The sequence below is a fragment of the Saimiri boliviensis genome, chromosome 16, assembly GCF_048565385.1.
Source record: "Saimiri boliviensis isolate mSaiBol1 chromosome 16, mSaiBol1.pri, whole genome shotgun sequence".
NCBI classification, from domain to species: domain Eukaryota; kingdom Metazoa; phylum Chordata; class Mammalia; order Primates; family Cebidae; genus Saimiri; species Saimiri boliviensis.
In genome coordinates, this window is record NC_133464.1 from 74,104,771 (window position 1) to 74,125,491 (window position 20,721).

The 20,721-nt window shown below is 37.9% G+C and overlaps 1 protein-coding gene and 1 long non-coding RNA gene across 19 annotated transcripts in view; one reads left to right on the plus strand and one right to left on the minus strand.

The window, feature by feature from the left end:
- NBEA (neurobeachin) overlaps window positions 1-9,686 on the minus strand; it is a 702,569-nt gene extending 692,883 nt beyond the window's left edge. For 12 of the 14 annotated variants that reach the window (XM_074387843.1, XM_074387839.1, XM_074387837.1 and 9 more), the window contains exon 1: window positions 8,859-9,224. In XM_074387843.1, the coding sequence (XP_074243944.1) occupies window positions 8,859-9,152 (294 nt within the window). In that variant the 5' untranslated portion in view covers window positions 9,153-9,224. Of the gene's footprint in view, window positions 1-8,858 lie in introns of all 14 variants that reach the window. The other 2 variants (XM_074387836.1, XM_074387840.1) reach the window with 2 other exon arrangements.
- Window positions 9,687-9,708: 22 nt separating this feature from the next.
- Window positions 9,709-20,721, plus strand: part of LOC141581664 (uncharacterized) — a 473,937-nt gene continuing 462,924 nt past the window's right edge. For 2 of the 5 annotated variants that reach the window (XR_012514432.1, XR_012514428.1), the window contains exons 1-2: window positions 9,709-9,815; window positions 9,993-20,383. This is a non-coding gene — a long non-coding RNA (uncharacterized LOC141581664). The remainder of the gene's footprint in view (window positions 9,816-9,992; window positions 20,384-20,721) is intronic. The other 3 variants (XR_012514430.1, XR_012514431.1, XR_012514429.1) reach the window with 3 other exon arrangements.

Consider the following 20,721-nt stretch of genomic DNA (forward strand, 5'->3'; position numbering starts at 1 on the left):
TACAAATGGACAGAAATCGAACTTAAATAGCCTTAAAGTAAAAGGATGCACTGAAATGTGTGGATATACAACTGACTTAAGGGCATCCAAAGCTGCCATCAGCAGTTTATTACTTAGTTTTAGGTGCCTCTTTGATAGTTCGGTTCTTAACCAGAATCTGCCTTCATGGTGCAGACTGCAGGCAATTCTAGAGTTACATTCTAACATTTTCAGCAACCCCAGGAAAAGCTCCTTTTCTTTCTTCAGAAAGAAGTTATCAAGCTGTCTCAGAAGTGCAGCTAATTTTTTTAACCAAAACCAGTTACTGTTGGGACAGAAGTCAGTTTCTGTGTCTGGTCTAGGAAAGCAGCATAAAGTCCAGTGAAGTCCCAAACTATAAAAATCAAGAATGACTCCCCAAAACAATATCAAAAAATCAAGAACTGTTAACAGCAGAAAGAATGAATGCTAGGCAGCCAAAACCAGCAGAAATGTGTAATATTATAATCCTTGGCTACCCACCATCTCATACACTCATTTCTTTTCATATGTATAACTACTTAAATATCCATGTTTAACATGGATAGAAAGTGTACTCACCACTTCACCAGAAGGTGAAAAAAAGCAAAGTCAAATTACCATATCTAACCTCAAGTCTGAAAATTTTGTTATATGAATGTTCTTCTTGGTGGTACCTCAAATCTGATCAATATATAGCTATGTAATAAATTTAACTATCCCTCTAATTGATATACAATGATAAAAGAACATAAGTAACAATAACTGCACTTAGAAGAGTGGAGAAAGAGCCTACATAGCCAAGGCAATACTAAGCAGAAAGAACAAATACGGAGGCATCACCCTACCTGACTTCAAACTATACTACATGGCTATGGTAATCAAAACAGCATGGTACTGGTATCAAAACAGAGATATAGACCAATGGAACAGAACAGAGGCCTCGGAGGCAACATCACGCATTTACAACCATCTGATATTTGACAAACCTGACAAGAACAAACAATAGGGAAAGGATTCCCTGTTTAACAAATGGTGTTTGGATAACTGGCTAGCCATGTGAAGAAAGCAGAAACTGGACCCCTTCCTTACACTAAAATTAACTCCAGATGGATTAAGGACTTAAACATAAGACCTAACACCATATAAACCCTAGAAGAAAACCTAGGCAAAACCATTCAGGACATAGTCATAGGAAAGGACTTCATGATTAAAACACCAAAAGCGCTGGCAACAAAAGCCAAAATAGACAAATGGGATCTAATTAAACTCCAGGGCTTCTGTACAGCAAAAGAAACAATCAGCAGAGTGAACCGGGAAACAACAGAATGGGAAAAAAAATTTTGCAATCTACCCATCTGACTAATATCATATCCAGAATCTACAAAGAACTAAAACAGATTCATAAGAAAAAAAACAAACAAACCCATTCAAAAGTGGGCAACGGACATGAACCAACACTTTTCAAAAGAAGACATATTTGAAGCCAACGAACATATGAAAAAATGCTCATCATCACTGGTCATTAGAAAAATGCAAATCAAAACCATGTTGAGATACCATCTCACACCAGTTAGAATGGCAATCATTAAAAAATCTGGAGACAACAGATGCTGTTGAGGATGTGGAGAAATGGGAACACTGTACACTGTTGGTGGGAGGGCAAATTAGTTCAACCATTGTGGAACAGTGTGATGATTCCTCAAGGACCTAGAAATAGAAATTCCATTTGACCCAGCAATAAAATATACATATTACTGGGTATATACCCAAAGGATTATAAATCATTCTATTATAAAGACACATGCACACATATGTTCACTGCGGCACTGTTTTACAATAGCAAGGACCTGGAACCAACCCAAATGCCCATCAATGATAGACTGGACAAGGAAAATGTGGTATATATACACCACAGAATACTATGCAGCCTTAAAAAAAACATGAGTTTGTGTCCTTTGTAGGGACATGGATGAATCTGGAAACCATCATTCTCAGCAAACTGACACAAGAACAGAAAATCAAACAACACATGTTCTCACTCATAGGTGGGTATTGAACAATGAGAACACATGGACACAGGGAGGGGAGCATCACACACTGGGGTCTGTTGCAGGGGACCAGAGGAGGGACAGTGGGGGGTAAGGAGGTTAGGGAGGGATAACATGGGGAGAAATGCCAGATATAGGTGATGGGGGGATGGAGGTAGCAAACCACATTGCCACGCATGTACCTTTGCAACAATCCTGCATGATCTGCATATGTACCCCAGAACCTAAAGTATTATCAATACATATATATATTTATATACTCTTATTTATATATATAAATATATATTTATATACTCCTGTCTGTGTGTGTGTGTGTGTGTGTGTGTGTGTGTGTGTGTGGAGAAGGTTAAAGAAACACCATGATAACTAATTCAAAGCATAAACCAAGTATCACTGGTCAGAGTAACAAGAATTCCCTGTCCTTGCAAATGGAATTCTTTAGTTGGCCAATATGAATGCATTCACTACCACTATCTCAGAAGATCTCACTTATCATTCTCCATAATGCAGATTTTCCTTCTAACAGCTCTACTGCTGGAGCTTATAAATGCCTTAGAAGTAGAATACAGGCCTTTGTTTACCAGGCTTCAGGTTTCTCTGGAAGTTTGGCTTCCCTAAAACTTTAGTAAGTTTTTTGTCAGTTTACTTAAACCAAAGGCATTCAATTTGCAACCAAAACAAAGAGATCTTGTCAGGATCTTGTCAGCTTTTAAGCTTCAGTCTCATAGCAATAGGCCTTTTCAGTACTCTTATCCCCTTAACCCTCAGCTTAATTATCTTCCCTGAAGCAATGTGAAACAATAAACTGGATGAGGAGGCACAGCTATTCTGTCATTTGCTCCCTGGTTGCATCCTATTTTAAAGCTCTTCACAACTAGATTACTGTTACTTTTGGTCAGGAGGCTGGAGTATACTGCATGAGAGGCTTGGGAGAAGCTTATCAGACAGAACTTTATCTGGTCCTAATTTAAACTCTTGGCTTTCCTCTTAGCAACTTTGGCATGGCGTGGAAACTTAGGGATTTCTGACCTCCAAAGCTTTAATATTCTGATTCTCTGCTATCTTGGATGGCAGCTACAAGCAGAAAGAGCCTCTCTGACTTGTAAAGGCTACATCTTCTTTCTGCTCTGGTTTCAAGCATGCTAACTGGGACCAAAGTTAACTGCTCTCTTAAAAGACATTATCAAAGACCCCAAAAAGTGGCCAAAACATTCCAGTATCCCTAAAATTCCAACCTCAGTAGTTCCACGGACAAAGAACACAGGTGACAATTTAAACAGCTGCTCTGTAATTCCTTAAAAGGAACTGCTAGAGAACCACAAAGTTCGGACTGCCTTGCATTCCATTTCAAGATTTAAGGTCTGTTCCCTACAATATGTCATTTCCAGATACTAATGTCTATGCCACTGGGGATCCCTTCTGTTTACAAGTGACAAAAAAACCATCTTACATTGATTTGAAATAAATAACAATAAATTTTAAAGGAGATAATTTAATGGTTAGAAAATAAACACCACAGACATAGAGAATTCCAAGCGGGTCAACAGAATGATGAGTCAGTTGGCTTCACACTTGGTCAAATTCTAAGACAGGGACCTACAACTCTAATAATGTACACATTCAGTATCTCCATCAGAAAGACTTCCAGCATAATTCCTGGAACCGACTCTAGCTTGCTACCGTTGGGTTAAATGTTAGGCCCTGAACCAGTCACCATGCTTCTTGCCACACCTGGGTTAGATGTCTCACCCTCAAGGCAGACCCACCTAAACTAGCTGAACTACAAACTGGGAAAAAGTGAGTCATCAAAGAAAAACTGAGGTACCACTACAAAAAAGAGAAATGTACACCAGACACACAAAACGTCAGACAAGCAAAATGATGCACTGAAATATCTGGAGATACTACTGACAAAAATAATAGATGTCCACTATTCTTGGCAATATGACAAATGCTGACAATATTTTTTATAATTTCTCTTCAACGCATTATGTATTTTCTTTGCTAACAACATGACCTTGGTATGCAGTATCTGATTATATATACAAGTTCACTGAAAAGTTTTTACCAGGTTCCAACTTATTAACAGATGCCAGTTCAAAATAACATTTATATATGCAGTAATGCCTACATAGGCAGTTAATATCACACACATTCGACACATAATTCTAGTTTGAGGAATAAGAAATACATGAAGTTTTATGAGTTGAGTTTACATGAGTTAATTTATTTCAGGATTCTAGGTGTGGACCATAATGTTTAATATAACTTCAGAAATTGTTCATAATCATTACTGCATAATGAGAGTGTCCTGCACACTCCAAATGCACTTAACTTATCCAAGGGCTAGAAATACAAAAATATATATATACATAAAATCAGTTCCTGCCCTCATGGAGTTCACAGCCTAGGAAGGGAAACACACATAAATAACTCCAATACTACAGAGTGGTATGTGATGCCAAAGAGATATGCTGACATGGTATAATGACAAGAAATGGAAAACCTGGAACTGATTCATAACGGTATTGTCAGTAATAGCAAAAAAAAAAAAAAAAAAAAAAAATGCAGATGACTGAATTTTATAATACAGCTACACCAGTGACATAAATGGGAGTTGGGTCTGTTAGACCCAATGAATTACTTTACATTATGTTTGGGAAATGTATAGCAAAAGAATAAAGAACCTCCAGATATTTTTAATCAACAGCATAGTATTTGCCCAAAAGTAACTAGCAACATACACAGCATTTATTTAAAATTAATATAATGTGATCATAGACTGACTATAGAATATTTGCGGCCTTAGTGTCATTATATGGCTAAATTAATATTTCTGTGGAAAATCTCAAAGCTCCTTAAGATATTAAAACCCCTAGCATTTATATATGAATTCTGAATTTTATTTTCCATACCCAATTGCCAGAATAAAATATAACTCCAGTTAATATGAAAAGGCTTACATATATATATGTAAGATGCAGCTATATATTTTTAAATAAATTTAATTCAAATGCAGAAGACATCTCTTGTTTGTAAAATTCTAAATATTTTTAAAATGAAAATCATGACTATCAAGCTGCAAATTTAAAAAAAACTCTAAGGAAGAAGAGTTACAGTCATTCAAGCACAAAAAAAAACTTAGTTTCCCTTTTAACAAAAATACCATGATCCATAAGCCAAGATGAAAGAAACTTAGTAAACCATAAATCCTCTCAAAGTATCTTGTTATGTTTTCAGTACAGCCAACAACATGCCACTTAGAATGTAAAAAAAAAATCAGAGGAAATATCATTTTCTCTACAACTAGACACACTGATATAACTCACACTAACTCATGAAATCTACAAATCCACGAAAAAATTTCATGAATTCATTTATTTATAAAAAACTTCAAGTCTATAATTAAATTCTGTAATTATAATCACAGAATTATATCATAATACATAAGAAAGCCACTCCAAAAAATTTATGAATTATTTCATGAAGTAGATATTAATCCTCTATTATAAACATGTTTTTCTAGAAATATGTTTATAAGAGAAACTTTCATTTTATAAACAATGATAGCACAAGATATTTACACAGCTTTTACTTCAAATATGTAGAAAGCTTATATAAACATGTTAAGTACACCTATAAAAGATATAGATTAGGTAGTATGCCATCTTTACAACTGAAAACAATCAACAAAATCTCTTCTCTGTAGTTAAATTCTTTTATACTGCCACATTAAATAATTCCTCCTGAAGCCAGTTTAATGACCAACTTCTCTCATTAATAGAGCTACAATGCAAAATCCTTGACAATACACTCTCATTGTAACTTTATTCACAAACTAATTTACCCATCTTCCTAACATTATCCATTCCAATTTCAATGTTTTAAGTCAACTATAACATCATTACACAAAATACATCTCTAATAAAGATTCGTATCACATTGGTGATTCTTCACCAAACTCCCACAGTCCACCTAGTAGTAAAAATGGGTCTCTAAACCTTGGGGAAACAAAGCAGAAAAACTACAGCCACTTCTGTATTGAAGAAATCCTATATTTTAGTGTATGCTTAAACTTGACTCTGCCCAACTTTTAAATCTTTGGCCAAGGCCTGTGAGAAACTAAAAATCCAAGTATTTATGAGTATTCTTACATAGGAAGAAAAAAGAAACAGGAAAAATATACTGACAAAAGTGACTGAGACAGGATACTGTTGAAGGCAGAAACCCTTGTTTTGAAGTTTTATTAGTTCTACTTTCTTTTCCGTCATTCAGGGCACAGTAATAGGTAGTTCACTATTTCACCTTACATTTTAATTTAATGTGTTAAATTAAAACGGAAAAATTTAAAAAATCATTTTAGATTTAATAGTAAAGGTTTCCAAACTCTAAGGAGTCACTGAATGTCCTATATGAATTTTATAGGTTTACTTATTAAATAAATAGAATTAAGTTGCAATAATTAATTTTTTAAATGCCCATGACTTCCACATATTTTTGAGAATCTGCTTAAATTTTCCTATGACGTTTTCAAGAGTGTACTAGACAATAAAGCCCTAAGCCTATAGTTCAAGAAATATTACACTTCAAATGACTAGTTTATATTCCATAATATAATTAAGAACTTAGTAATAAACAGCTCTTTTTGTTATTTATTGTTTTCCCCAAAAGTTTCTATTTAAAAATCTATTGCATTCTTTAAATACATACAAAGAAATTTTAAACCTAACTTTTTAAATTCCAAATATCATTGCAATCACAAAGTCTTAAGTGGATTTTTGGATATACTATTTCAGTATTACTTTATTTCTAGTGACTCTAAGCTTAATGGTAAAGTTCTCCAAAATAACATTTGCATATTGAAACTTCATGCCAGATTTTCACTGCTCTGAAGAGTTAAATTTCTTTTTTATCTCAAGAGAAACATTTCACTTCCTTTCTTGGTCTACTGTATATCTAAAAAACCCCATCTGTTAAGAACTGATTCAGCATACATTGCTACTGCTGCAGAGTCCAAACTGGTTATACATTCAAATCAGTTTCCAGGTTGTGAAAGCTCTACTGCCTCTTACCAGGTTAAAATGTATTAAGTAAGCAAACAAATACTTACTAAAACAGCCTAATATAATGTAATGTAAAAATGATACTGGTTAGATCAAAATTGGTAAAACCTGAAAATGTGTTCCTTTAAATTACAGAAATACAGTTGCCTGCCAACATACTAACAGTTTGAAATTTCATTTATCTTCTTCTAAAAAGAAATGACAAGAACTGACCTCTTATTTGCAGCTAGTTAAAATTAAAACTCGAGAAAACCATATTTCTAGTAGCGTTCTGAAAAGAACTTGGTTAAATCAACTTAATGACATTCTCTCAAACTTAAACTGACTTTTCATAATGATTTATTTGAATGATACACAAAAGTAAAAAGAGGTGTTTTCTTTTAAACAGCAGTGAATGTAACAAAGACAGATAATCTGCTTTCACTTCACACACTAGCAAAAGGGGGGGGGACGCTTCAACTTTTCTGTGAATTTAGGAGGTTCACAAACCGTAGACATTATTTAATGCATGTCTCAGGACACCACTGATGTAGCTGCAGCTTTCTCTCAGTTTTCCAATAAAGCAAGTAAAAATAATTGCTTAGCTAAAAAACCAGACTGCATGGGTGTTACAAAGTACCCCTGTAAGCATAGGTTTATATTCCTGTGACTCCAAACCAAATACAATACTCAATTGATTGCTCTCGATTTATGTCTTGCCTCCCAAAGCCCAACCTTACAGTATGTCAGACTAGATATTGCAGAGGAAACTGTTTAAAAGGCTTTGCTGCATCCAAAAAAAAAAAAAAACTCCATTTACAAAGCATTAAAAATGAACTGCTCTTAATTATCCTCAATTTATGATTCTCCTCTCCTTACTTGTTTCCATTTCTTTCCCTGACATCTTAAACGCTTCTGAGCCTCTCTGTAGATAGCGCAAAACATTAAGTCATACACACTTCTGCAGTAACTCTTTCTTATCATGAAAGGAACCAAAACCTAGGGCTGCGTTTAAAACCTTTCCTGTAGTCTTTACCACATGCCACGCGACTGAAGGTAACCACAGCAATCAACCTGTATGATTTGGTGCCCTCACTCAAGGTGCACACTTTGTGTGCACAAAAAATAACTATGGGATCAGTACATTCGGGGCAATATTACAAAGAAGGGACGGCTGCTTAAGACATGGAGGGGAATGGATACAGGCACAACACTCTCCATCATAGCCTTGGAATATTTAAAGACAGATGCAAAACTGCATCATTTTCTTTCTCCCTCGAAAACATCCCACCCCAGCTGTTCAAGTTGGAAGCTAATGCGCTTCTCACATTTCAGCAGCACGGGGGAATTGGGGCTCCAGGGGCAAGGCTGTCATCCTCGGAGAGCGACACCACGGACAATTAAGAGTGTGGGAGAAAGAAGCCCAGAGAAAGGAGGCCTCCTCACCTCCTAAGCAAACTCTAAAGTCAACCCAAAACCTTCACCGAGGACACTGGTTTACTCGTAGTCCCAAGGAGTGCTAAGAAGCGGTGTTAAGTTGGGCACCGCGCTCAGGTGGCAGGAGAGGACCAGAGAGAGGAGAGGAGAGAGGTGGCATGGCTCTGGCAGCACGCAGGCAGGTCACCCGCTGGGCAATACCGGCAGAACGCTCTGTGCTCCCACGGACGCGCGGCGCGTGTGACCCTGGGGGTGGAGGGTGGGAGCCAGGCGTCGGGGACGGAGGATGTGGGGGCTGGGGAAGCAGATGGAGAGCACGCCTTTTCCTTACCAGGTTAAGCACCGTCTCCACGATGTCCCTGTTGCTGACCTCTCCGACCTGTATGAGTCCGATCAGCACTGCGAATTTCATCCGGATGTTGCGGATCGGCACCGAAGGGTTAATCATCCCCGCGGGGAGCACCACCGAGCCGGAGCCGGACGCCCCCCTCAGCTCCCCCATCCCGCTGCCCCCGGGGCCGCCACCGCCGCTGCCCCCGCCGCCTCCGCCAGCCGCCCCGACGGCAATGAGCCCCACGGGCTGAGGCTCGAGCCCCGGGCCCGGGCCCGGCTTCTCGCTCGCCATTGGCCCCCCTCCTGAAGGGAAGGGAAGAGCAGCGGCGCCGCCGCCGCCGGGACCGTTATACCTGCTTCGGCCCCCGCCCCCCGGCCGGCGCCTCCGAGCCCCAGCATCCACCAGCGCCGCGGCGCCGGGCCCGCTCCCCGCCTGCGCCTCAGCCCGGCCCGCCCCGGCGCTCTCCCCGGCGGAGGCGGCGGGGGACCCGCAAGCTGATTCTCGGCGGTGGCGGTACCGCTAACCGCCGCCGGGCCAGCGGCCGTGCCCGCCCAGCAGGTGTGCCGCCGCCGCCGCCTCTCCTCGCTCCCTCTCCCGGTCCGTCCGGCCCGGCCCGCCCCCCGCGGAGATGCTGCCGCCGCTCCGAGAAGCCCTGGGGCGCGAGCAGCCGGCCACGGCGCCGGCCGGTGCTGAAGCTCAGGCTGTGGCCGACGCTATGGACGCTGCTGCCGCCGCTGCTACGGGCGCCACTGTTGTTGTGAAGCCCCGACGCCGCCGCTCACTCCGCCATGTTGCCGCCCCCTGCCTGCGGTAGCGGCCACTGCGCCTGCGCACAGCCACCGGGGGGGCGGAGCCCGCGGTGCACCCCCTCTTTCGCCCTGCCCTCCTTCTCTTCCCACCTACCCACCCCGACACCCCTCGTCCCTCCCCCAACCACTCGGAATGGATAGACAGGTGAGCAGGTGCATGGGGACTGCTGCCAGACACCGGGGCAAGCTGGCAGAGGCGGGGCGGGTAGTGGCTTCCTTGTGGTTTTTCCCTTGAGGGTGGATTCTCCCTGTGGGGAAGGACACAGTGTGCACGTCTTGCCTTCCCTACCACCTCCTCCTCCTCTCAATATCCTCTTGCTAGGAGGAGGTTCCTCATCTCCGTGGTTGCATCCAGCTGCTGCTGCTGCCAGTGCCACGTGCCTTGTAAGGTAGGGGAGTGGCAGACGACCTCTTTCTGCCCCTCTTCGCCCTTCCTCGCAGTCCTGTCCGCCTGCCCTCCCTAGATTTCCGAAAGAAAAAGTGGCTGGGAAAGCAGAAACAAACGCACGGGGAGCGAGGGTGGAGGGGCGATCCTGCATTGTCGGGGGAAGAATACAGATGGAGTGTAATGGTGCTTTTTCTACAGCCATGAAAGGCTGACACCTGCACACTCAGGCACGACTTAAAATAGAACTTGTCAAACAGTGATCCTCTCTGGATCAAGCTCGAAACAACAAATAGCTCTTGAACTCGCCTCCCAGCCTAAAAAGGCTACAGCGTGTGACACTGTGGGGGAGTTTGGTTGGAACGACAAATCCCACACTTCAAAATCTCTGATGATCCTCCGGTATGATGCCAATTATTAATGTTTCCTTTTTTCATAGGCATGTACGATTCAGAGGCTTTTTGAAATTATCTAAAAACATGGGTGGTTCTCACTGCCAGCCTTGATCTGTGAGAAAAGTACATATCTGTGTCTGCACAGATACAAGAGACAAAAAATAAGTCTTTAATTTTTAAAAATTAAAATGTACACAGTAATCTTGCTGCTAGTATTGAATTAAAACTAAGCATGACCGTTTCTTGAAAGGAAGGATATAATTTTCTTTAATATATCGTAAGTTCTGCCCTTTTCAATAAAGATTATTGCAAGTCACCAGAAATATTAGGTATCTTGAGGTATATTCAGATCCTTTTAATTGTCATCACAAATGAAAAAGGTCAATTTACAAATCCATCATAATCAGTTTTATTATTCATATTTAATTGGACCTGCTAGTCAAGTTAACTCCTGGGATATGGGAACGCAGTAAAATTCTAAGTACCACAGGTTATAAGAAAGTTCCTCAAAACCAGTGCTTAGGATTACTTCCTGGTTGCACGTCTGTTTATTTGTTTAAACTTGCACCAAAGTGATTGAATTATTAAGGTAGTTAAGCAAACACTTCTGAAAGTAGTAGTAACTAGTATGTCCGTTTAAATTAAACGACAATTGAATTATAAAATGCTGGAATGGTTGAAACTGTACGGGAAATTTACAAAACATACAAGTCATAATAGTGTGACTTGAGATATACTATATAATTGAAAAATCCCGTAACATTTATATCCTTCTACTACATTTTTCTCTGTCCCAAGTGAGTATCATCTGCTTTTAAGAGTACTGTTTCATTTGCAAATTTAAAATGATATCTTTTTAAAATACATAACTCTAGACTGAAAGGTTGTCACACTAGGTTTTTTTACCCACTGTGCATATATGTATATGGCAGTAAGTTCTACCTTTTGCTATTTTTAGACTTCTTTCATGAGTACTTTGAGAGACAGTGACAACCTGAACTTTCTATTTCCTGTCTGAATGAATAACTTAACATCATTTTAACATTTCCACTTTAATTTTCCTTGTGTTTTTTTTCTTAAGCCGTATGTGTGTGCATTTGGTTGTATTTTTTCTGCTCTTTTTCCTTTAGTGGAGATAAGGAGTGGGTAAACATATCACCATTTCTAAGAAGAACTCCACTTCTTTGCATACTTAATTCAATTTCAGAGATAAGAGCTTACCAATTAAAAAGCTTTCTCCCGTAGACAGTCAGCTCCTCATAGGTGCTATGATACTGTGGAAAGTGCATGATTCTTTGAGTCATACTCACAACTTACTACCTTTGCAGTCTACTCAAGCTATTTGAGTTTCAGACTGCTCATTCCTTAAATAGGGTTGATAACACCTGTCCCATAGGGAAGTGAGAATTTCATAAAATAATTTCAACTAAGCAACTAGCATACAGTTAATGTGTCTTTGTCTCCTTAGTATACAGGCATAATGTGTGTTAATGTGTTGTATGACCTATAAACACATGTAATACCAATTATAACCAAATACAAGTCTGCATAATTGCACAGTTCAATGTCTTTCATAACATCCCCAAAGCATAAGGTTTAGAAAACTCAGCAGGTCTGTTTTCTTTGACCTACAAAACCTTTTCCTGGCAAATGTGCACATAACTTTGCATTTACATTGACAATATTTTGAAATAAAAAATAACTACATAATAATAGAAGATACCTAATATGTTTACTTTTTAATCAACAGATTAAAAATGTATTTTATGTGGTGAATATTAAGTTTGTATGCATTTTTGCATACCCGTACTTCCTAAGGGCAACAATTCAAAGATAAGAAACCTAGGAATCAGAGTTTCAAGAAATATTGCAGAGTGGTTGAGAAGTCGTGCCCTAGATTCAATGGAATCTGAATTTGGATTCTAGTTCCACCACTCACTTACATGTGCGATGTTGGGAAAATGACTTTAGCTTCAAAGCTTCAGTTTACTCAACCCAAAGTAAGGATTATAATACTATTTCATAGGATTGAAGGAGCTAATACATTTAACATGCTTAATGTAGTAGCTAGTGTCAATCAATAATGTTTCCCTTCATTGGCTGTGGGGAAAGACCCACAGTTATTTTGTGTAGTTATTTTGTGTCATTATTTTTGGAGGTTTTGTTTGGCACCTATCTTGCCTGACTTGTAATTTACAATGAATAAATGTGTTCAAAAATAAATGGATGGAAATAGCAGTTCTCCACACTAAATATTCCCACTTCCTTCACCTGTTCTTTAAAGAACAGATTTCTTGCTTTCCTCTAAACTCTATTTGAACAAAATACTCCAAATTTGGTGTAGGTTTGGACCCGTATAAAACAGAGGAAAATTCTTACCTCAACCTTTAGAAATATCGCTCCTGTTAGTGTTGCCCTAAATCAAATCAGATCTGCCTGGTTTGCTTTGGTTTTGGGCTTTTTTCTTAACATGACCCTAATGATTGAGATAATGTAGTAGTGATTCATATTTGGCACATAGTAGTTTATCAAATAATTTTTTTCCATTCTCCTCTCATTTTGAAATTATTATCACCATTAAAATTAATTATAGCTCTGCCCATTCCTCCTTGCAATAGATCTAGCATTCATCCCATTTTTTTCATTCTCACTGCAGCCATCTTGCAAATTCTAGTCACTTCATACCTGGTCTCCTCTTTTCCGCACTCACTGTTCTGTAGTCCATCCTTACATGGGTAATCTTCCTAAAGTTTCATCTTGATTGGCAGATTAGACCATCAAGGATTATTGAGGATTAATAAAGGGTTTTGCTTTCTAAACCACAATAGCTTCTGCATGAAATAATTATCAACCCTGAAAAGCTAAGCTGCTTCTTTTGTTATTACTGTTTTGTTAGCAGCAGCATATGTGCAATTTGTAGCTTTACATGTAGATTTTAAGATACAAAGTACAAAATAATACATATCAATTTAAATTTTAAGGCAGGGCATGGTGGCTCAAGCTTGTAATCCCAACACTTTGGGAGGCCAAAGCAGGTGGATCACTTGAGGTCAGGTGTTCAAGACCAGCCTGGCCAACATTGTGAAATTCCCATCTCTACTAAAAATACAAAAGTTAGCCAGGCAGGCACCGGTAATTCCAGCTACTCAGGACACTAAGGCAGGAGAATCACTTGAACCCAGGAGGCAGAGGTCGCAATGAGCAGAGGTTGCACAACTACACTCCCGCCTGGGCAAGAGAGGGAGACTCTTGGATCAAAAAAAAATTATTTTATCTTATTCAAATTTTTGATTTAATTTTCCATTTAAATTTCATCCGCTAGGAATTTCTTAATCCTGATTATATCATGCAAGTAATTTATTGCCTTATTGTCCTGTGTGCAAATGTGGGAACATTCCTTCTACACCTTCATTCAAATGTTTGATTGAACAGGATGAAAACAGCTCAGTAGTCACCAGTAACACTCTGCTTGAATCAATTCACGTTTTTCAAACTGTGGGTCCTAACCCATTAGGGAGTCATGAAATTGATTTAGTGGGTTGCAACCAGCAGGGTTTTTTTTAAATGAAATAGAATAAAAACACACAGAATGAGAAATTTCAAAATACATCTATTTTGTAAGGATAAGTACCATTTTATAAAATCTGTTTTAATTACACACACATATACATAAAAATACGTATGTATGCTTACTAGGTAATGATGTAATATGTATTTCTTATTGCAAGTTGTAGTCAAACAGTGTAAGCCTTTCATATAAGCCTTCGATAATAAATTTGCTACCATAGTGTGCTGATAACTAGCACACATGTTCCTCTGGTTTTTCCAAAGAATATCATAAAGGACCTTGACAACTGTCTAGTTAAAGTCTGGATACCCTCTGTTTCTGTATCTAAGCAAACTTAAATGAAAATATATTTGTGCGACGTATTATTATTGGTTTTGAAATACTAAGCTACTTGCTGTAGATTTTCGAGAATTAACCTCCCTCTGCCTTTAGCACTTCAATCCTCTGGCTCTTCTAGTTCTCTATGACTCCTCAAAGACCATTGAGAGTTGTTCAGCGATCTAGTTTTCAGATTCTTTTAGGATCAGTGTATGCAATTTGTCCTGCCTTGGGGACTCTAAGTCATTTAGCCTCTCTAGGTGTCTATTTAGAATTTCTTCATCAAACTTAAACATCAGTTTCTTCAAACTATCACTACTTCTTCTACCTTTTTTGCTCCACTAATTTTCCTCTTAAAGAGGGAACACAAACACAAAATAGAAATTCTATATTTGTAACCTAGGTTGACCCAATTTGGGAATGGTTAAAATGTTGATGCTTACCAACCAACAAATATTTGCATGCCAAAAACTAAACTAATTGAAATGAGTGATATTGAATTTTTCATTTAGAAAAAGATTGTGTTGACACATAGAAAATTAATTAGCAAATCATTAAAAATGTAAAATGAAACTAAAATAATAAGTATTCTGGAATCTCAAAGGAACTAGATATTGTACTAATACCCTAAAGCACGCATTACCCTTAAACATCACATAAATATGCATACAAATGCACAATACACACATACTTATTCACCATTAAATTGTCATACCTCTACCCATTCTTCCTGGGAGTGACTGTAGCATTCATCCCATTTTTTTTTCATTCTCACTGCAATCATCCTCATTTAGATTCTGGTCACTTCATACCTGGTCTCCTTGTTTTCACACTCACTCTCCTCCAGTACATTCTTACATTGATAGTCTTCCTAACATTCCACCTAGATGGACAGATTAGTGGTCCAGGGTTTTACTTTATTCATCACAATAGCTTCTACATACATGTGTTGCATCTGTGAAAACATCACCAGTAATTCTCTTTGCCTAAGAAATTAAGTCCTATTGGTACCAAAGACTCTTCATACTTTAGCTTATTTTCTAGTTTTATCTCATTCTCTTCCTGGCAGGAACTTTATACCACAGATCCGCCCTTTCTCAGTGTGTACAGCCCTTTTTATCATTTAAAAAATTATGACTGATAGACTCCTGACAGATTTATTCCTTTAATATCCATTAATTGAGAAAATTTACAGTGATGAACCACTACTTTCAGGTTAATAATGCTATTTAAATAATTTTCATTTTGGGTTGAATTGTGTCCACCAAAAAAATACATCCAAGTTCCAACCTCAGGTACCTGTGAATGTGACCTTAAGATGAGATAATGGAGTAGAGTGGCCCCTTTACCAAACATAACTATGTCCTCATAAGAGAAGAGACACAAAGACAAAAATGCACACAGAGGAAAGACAATGTAAAGACAGACAGGGAAGAAGGCTATGTGAAGACAGAGGCAGAGATTAAAGTTAAGCAGCTGCAAGCTGAAGAAAGCAAAGGACTTCTCGAAAGTACCAGAAGCAAGAAAAAGGCAAGGCAAAATTCTCTAGAGCCTCCAGAGACAACATGACCCTGCTGATGCCTTGTTTTCTGACTTCTGGCTTCCAGAGCTGTGAGAGAATAAATTTCTGTTGTTTTAAGCCCCATGGTTTGTGGTACTTTGTTACCACAGCCCCAGGAAACGAATTCACCTGCATGTGTTTAACTTTTATTCTGTACACAAACAATACCTGATGTATGTATCACTTTCAATACCAAAGTCCCCAGGTGGGAAAACAGGACTTCAGTCAACATGAATTTCTCTCTATCCTCAATTAATACACTGTGCTTTCCTCCTTTGGTGTCTTACTCATTTTCTTGCTGCTACCCGCAGCCCTATGCTCCTCATCTCCCCTACTGAAATTCTTGCCAGTAGAAGTGCTGCCTTCATGAATATATTCATGTTCCCACCCAGGTGAAAGTGATCTAAAACATGATACCCATTTCTACTTTTAAAAAAATATTTTTTTCAGATAGCATAGGTTGACAAATTTTCATTTAAATAAATTAAGTTTCCCTCTTCTCTGCCTCCTTGCCAAGAGTAACAAATTCATGTCAGTATATGTAGTCACCTACACAACTCCTTCAGTGAAATTCAAAAAGAAAGAAAAACTATATATAAAATGTTTTCACACTAACAAAAATTGAGTAGTAAATTTCTTTTAGTTTTTCACAGACATCTATTGCACAATAGTTGCCATTGTGGTTGGTATACATAAGCTAGAGAAAGAATAATATGTTAAAGAAAGGAGTCTATTTAATTTTTACTGGCTGCTTGTTTAAAATTGTAGCTGCACACACTGATTATCTCTTATCTGCCATGTGCTTTTTCATGTGTTATTTCTAAACCCTTACTCTAGTACTTCAAGTAAATTATTTATAGTCCCCATACTGGGACACTGGTCTGAAGAGAGGTTCAGTCAGTTGTATAAAGTCACACTTAAGGAAGTGACACAATTAGGATTTGATCCTGGTTATGACTGGCTGAAGCCACAGCTCCACTCCTATTCCACACTGCCTATACTGGGACCCAGGCCAAAGCCATTATTAATTTCTACCAAATTGATCAGCCAAAAGATACTAATGAGACCAAGAAAAGTCATTTAAAATGAACATCCTCATGTTTTTGCATGTATATTTGAAAGCGGCCCACCAAGAGATGATATCTGGAGCCAATCTGGTCTTATACCTCTATCTATGTCTAGAAAGGTTCAGAAAATCCCACTAGCCTTTCTGTTTCCTGGAAATCATTTTAATTCTGGCCCAAAATCACTTGGAATAAACAAATTATTTTTTATCGTATTAATCAAAATTAACCAAAATGTAATTTCATTCTCACGTTAATATATCATTCCTTATTATGCTTTTCTGGAAAAGAAAGTTTGTAGTCTAGTCCTTGTTGAAAAAGGTTGTGATTACATATCTATATAATTATAATAAAAATCACACACCCTGGGTATGGGGAGAGAAGAAATGCTGTGAGGAAATATCCAAGGATCCTTTGGAATAGGTGTCAACATTATTAGAATCTCCTCAAATAGGTGATAGCATCTTTACCAAACTTAGGCTCAACTAAGAAACTTCATAGAACAATCTGAGCCTAGCAGTGGTGCCTAAAGTTTTGGATTAGAGCCTTTCTCTGGTGCTAGCAGCTGATGATTAACTGGTGGAAGAATGGCTTGAAACAACTACTTCATTGACCAATTAGCTGGTCCATTGTCATGAAAACATTGGAGGCTTTAACTTTGACTTCCTAGAACTACAATGTATCTCTTTTGACTTAACAGACAGAAGGGTCAGGATCAGAAAAGAGCAGTAAAAAGAAGAAACATAGTATCTAAACTGTACCTTTTACCTGAGAGTTTAAACTTAAATATTTTGGAATATACGTTATATATAACCCCTTTGTTGTTAATGTAAAAGCTAATCTTAAAGAATCGAGATGCTTATTGTATTTAGTGTTTAGGGTTCTGTTAAATATACACAAATGGGTATATAAAACTTCATTTATGTTTGGCTGATCTAAAATTGTGAGAAGTAAATGCAATGTGATATGTTAGCCACAGCTTTATCACTAGTTTCTTTGTTTATATTAAAACAAACTCAGCACGATTTCTTTTGCAGTAACAAGAACATGTAACATAGCATGTTTCAGGCTATTTGCATTCAGTGAAGCATAGTAAGCATAGTGGGCACCTGGTGTGCCCTGCCCTCATAATTCATACCATAGTGTTTTCTTTCATAAACCCAAGAGAGCTCACATGATTACATTATAAAATAAAACATTTCTCCCAAATATTTCACTGTTTTTTGTTTTTGTTTTTGTTTTTGTTTTTTTTTTACCATCCCCATCCTAATCCCAAATAATCTTTCAAATTATAGTGTAGTGGCTAAAAGAATGGGTTTTGAAATTAGGTAGACGGAGTTCAAATCCAGATAAATAGCCTATGAGCCTATTTCTGAACTTATAAAATACATAGTAGTCCTCCCTTATGTGAGAGAAAGACATTCCAAGACCCCCAGTAGATACCTGAAACTGCAGGTAGTACTGAACCCTATACCAAACACAGGTGGATAATTTTTGTTTTTGTTTGTGAGAGCACTTGGGTTTGGGTTTTCTCTGTATGCTACGCTTGGCTGTATCACATGCCCTGCAGTGTTGCCACATAGCACCAGAGTTAATCTGTCCTGCCATGTTGTATGCCCTGGTGCCTCCTTTACACTTTTATGAATGTGGGTTCTATTAGGCATCTCCTTCCAGATGAGCCTGGTTTCATCTTAAAGACTTCCTTTGAATGGTATCCTTTTTCCTTAATCAGCTTCATCAACTCTGCCAGAAATGTGGCAGTAGCTTCATCATCAGCAGATGCAGCCTTTTCAATAATTTTTATATTTTTCAGTAAAAACCTATTCCTGAATCTGTGTACCCAATTTGTACTTGCTGTAAAATGACTAAGTGTTACTCCTTTCAGAGGATCCCTTGCTGAAGTCTTCAAACCAGCTCAGTGTTCTCTAATGGAACACGTTGTCATCAATTGGAACATGTTTCTGTTCATGTCTTCCACCCACAATGTAGTGCCTTTTCCATCTTAACTAGCACTTATCACCAGTGTGTCCATGACTTTTGCAGTCTGAGATGCAACAGCAAAACTAGTAAGAAATTCTTTTACCTTCACAATTGCACGGATAGAAAACTCATTGTTACAATAGATTTTAGCAACTTCAGTATACAATTTTTTTTCTTTTCTTATTAAGAACTTTCACCATTTCACTTAAAGGAAGCACATTAACTTCTCTTTGGCATACTCAAATTGCCAGCATCACTACTCTTGCACGTTGAAGTCAGTAAGTAAAATAAGGGCTCCCTGAACACAGCACTGTGATATTGTGATGGTCAATCCGATCTCTAACACAGCTACAAAGTGACTAAAGGGCAGGTTGCAGGTACAATGAGGATACACTGGACAAAGGGCTGATTCACGTCTCAGGCAGGATGGAGTGGGATAGTGCGATATTTCATCATGCTACTGAGATTAGCGTAATGTTTACAACTTATGAATTGTTATTTCTGGAGTTTCTCATTTATTATCTTTGGACCACAGTTGACCATGAGTAACTTAAGCCATGGAAAGCAAAACCGTGGATAAGGGGGTACTATTGTAACTACCTCATCTTCATTGCTTGGATGATTTAAAGAGGTAACACATATAAAGCATTTAGACAGTACCTGTAATCAGTGCTCAATAGGTGATAGAAGGGATTATAGTTTGGTGCAAAAAGAGGGTTTAGTACAGTTTTTGCGAGTTTTCAAGTTACTTAAATAAATACACTAATCTCCACTTATTTTTTCTTCATTCATTAACTAGGTTTCCCTTCTTCAAAGAGCAAATAGGATATCAGTGTCTTCTGTAGTGTTTTGTTTCTTTTAGTGACTAGCCTAATATATATTCAACATTTGCTTATCCTACAATAGTCTCAATGATTTCTATTCCTATCTCAAAATTAAATGTTTTATCCATTTAATTACACTAAGTAAAATTAACAATACAACTTTTCTTTGCTTTTTGCTAGTCATAGGGAAAGAAGGCATATTATAAGCTAAGTCTTTTTATCTGCAGCTTTATAAAAATAGACAAAAGAAAAAACACATAATAATAACAAAATACTTCTTTATAATTTACTAACCAATAGAAGTAAACAGCATATCAAAATGTATCTGATGGTGTAAACCATACTTTTCAATATCTATTTCCTTTTCCTTTTCATTAAAAATCTTTTGTTACTGCTTTCTTCGTAAACAAGCATGGTACTTTAAGTTTATGCCAAGACAGAGGGTTTTCCCTGACTTCCTTCTTTAAAGCGACAGTGGCATTTCATGAGATTAACTTTTCCATATTATTTCTTAGGCGTATGTGTTGACATTGACCCACAACACTGTGGCAGCATTCATATGGCATGTACTTCCTAGATATGGCAGAGATTATCCACATAGTGTCCAGTTTTTAAAACGTGAGTCAACAGCAGATTTTTGTACCTCTGCTTTCTTTTCCTATCTATTTCCTCTTTGAAATATTTATAAAAGTCATAATATATTTAAGTAGTATCTAATAAGTAGCCTTCACTCACTAGAAATGTCATGTCATAAACTTTTTCTTAAAAAAAAAAAAACCTCTACTAATGCCCAAACTGAAAGCATCTTATATTGAATCACTATAAAACATATATTAACTTTACACCTGTTATTATTACTGTTAACTATTTTGAAAGATAACAATAAAGACATAGTCTCAGCACTCTAAAATTGAGGAATGTAATCTGTTTGACATTTAAGAAAAATGCCAAAGGAA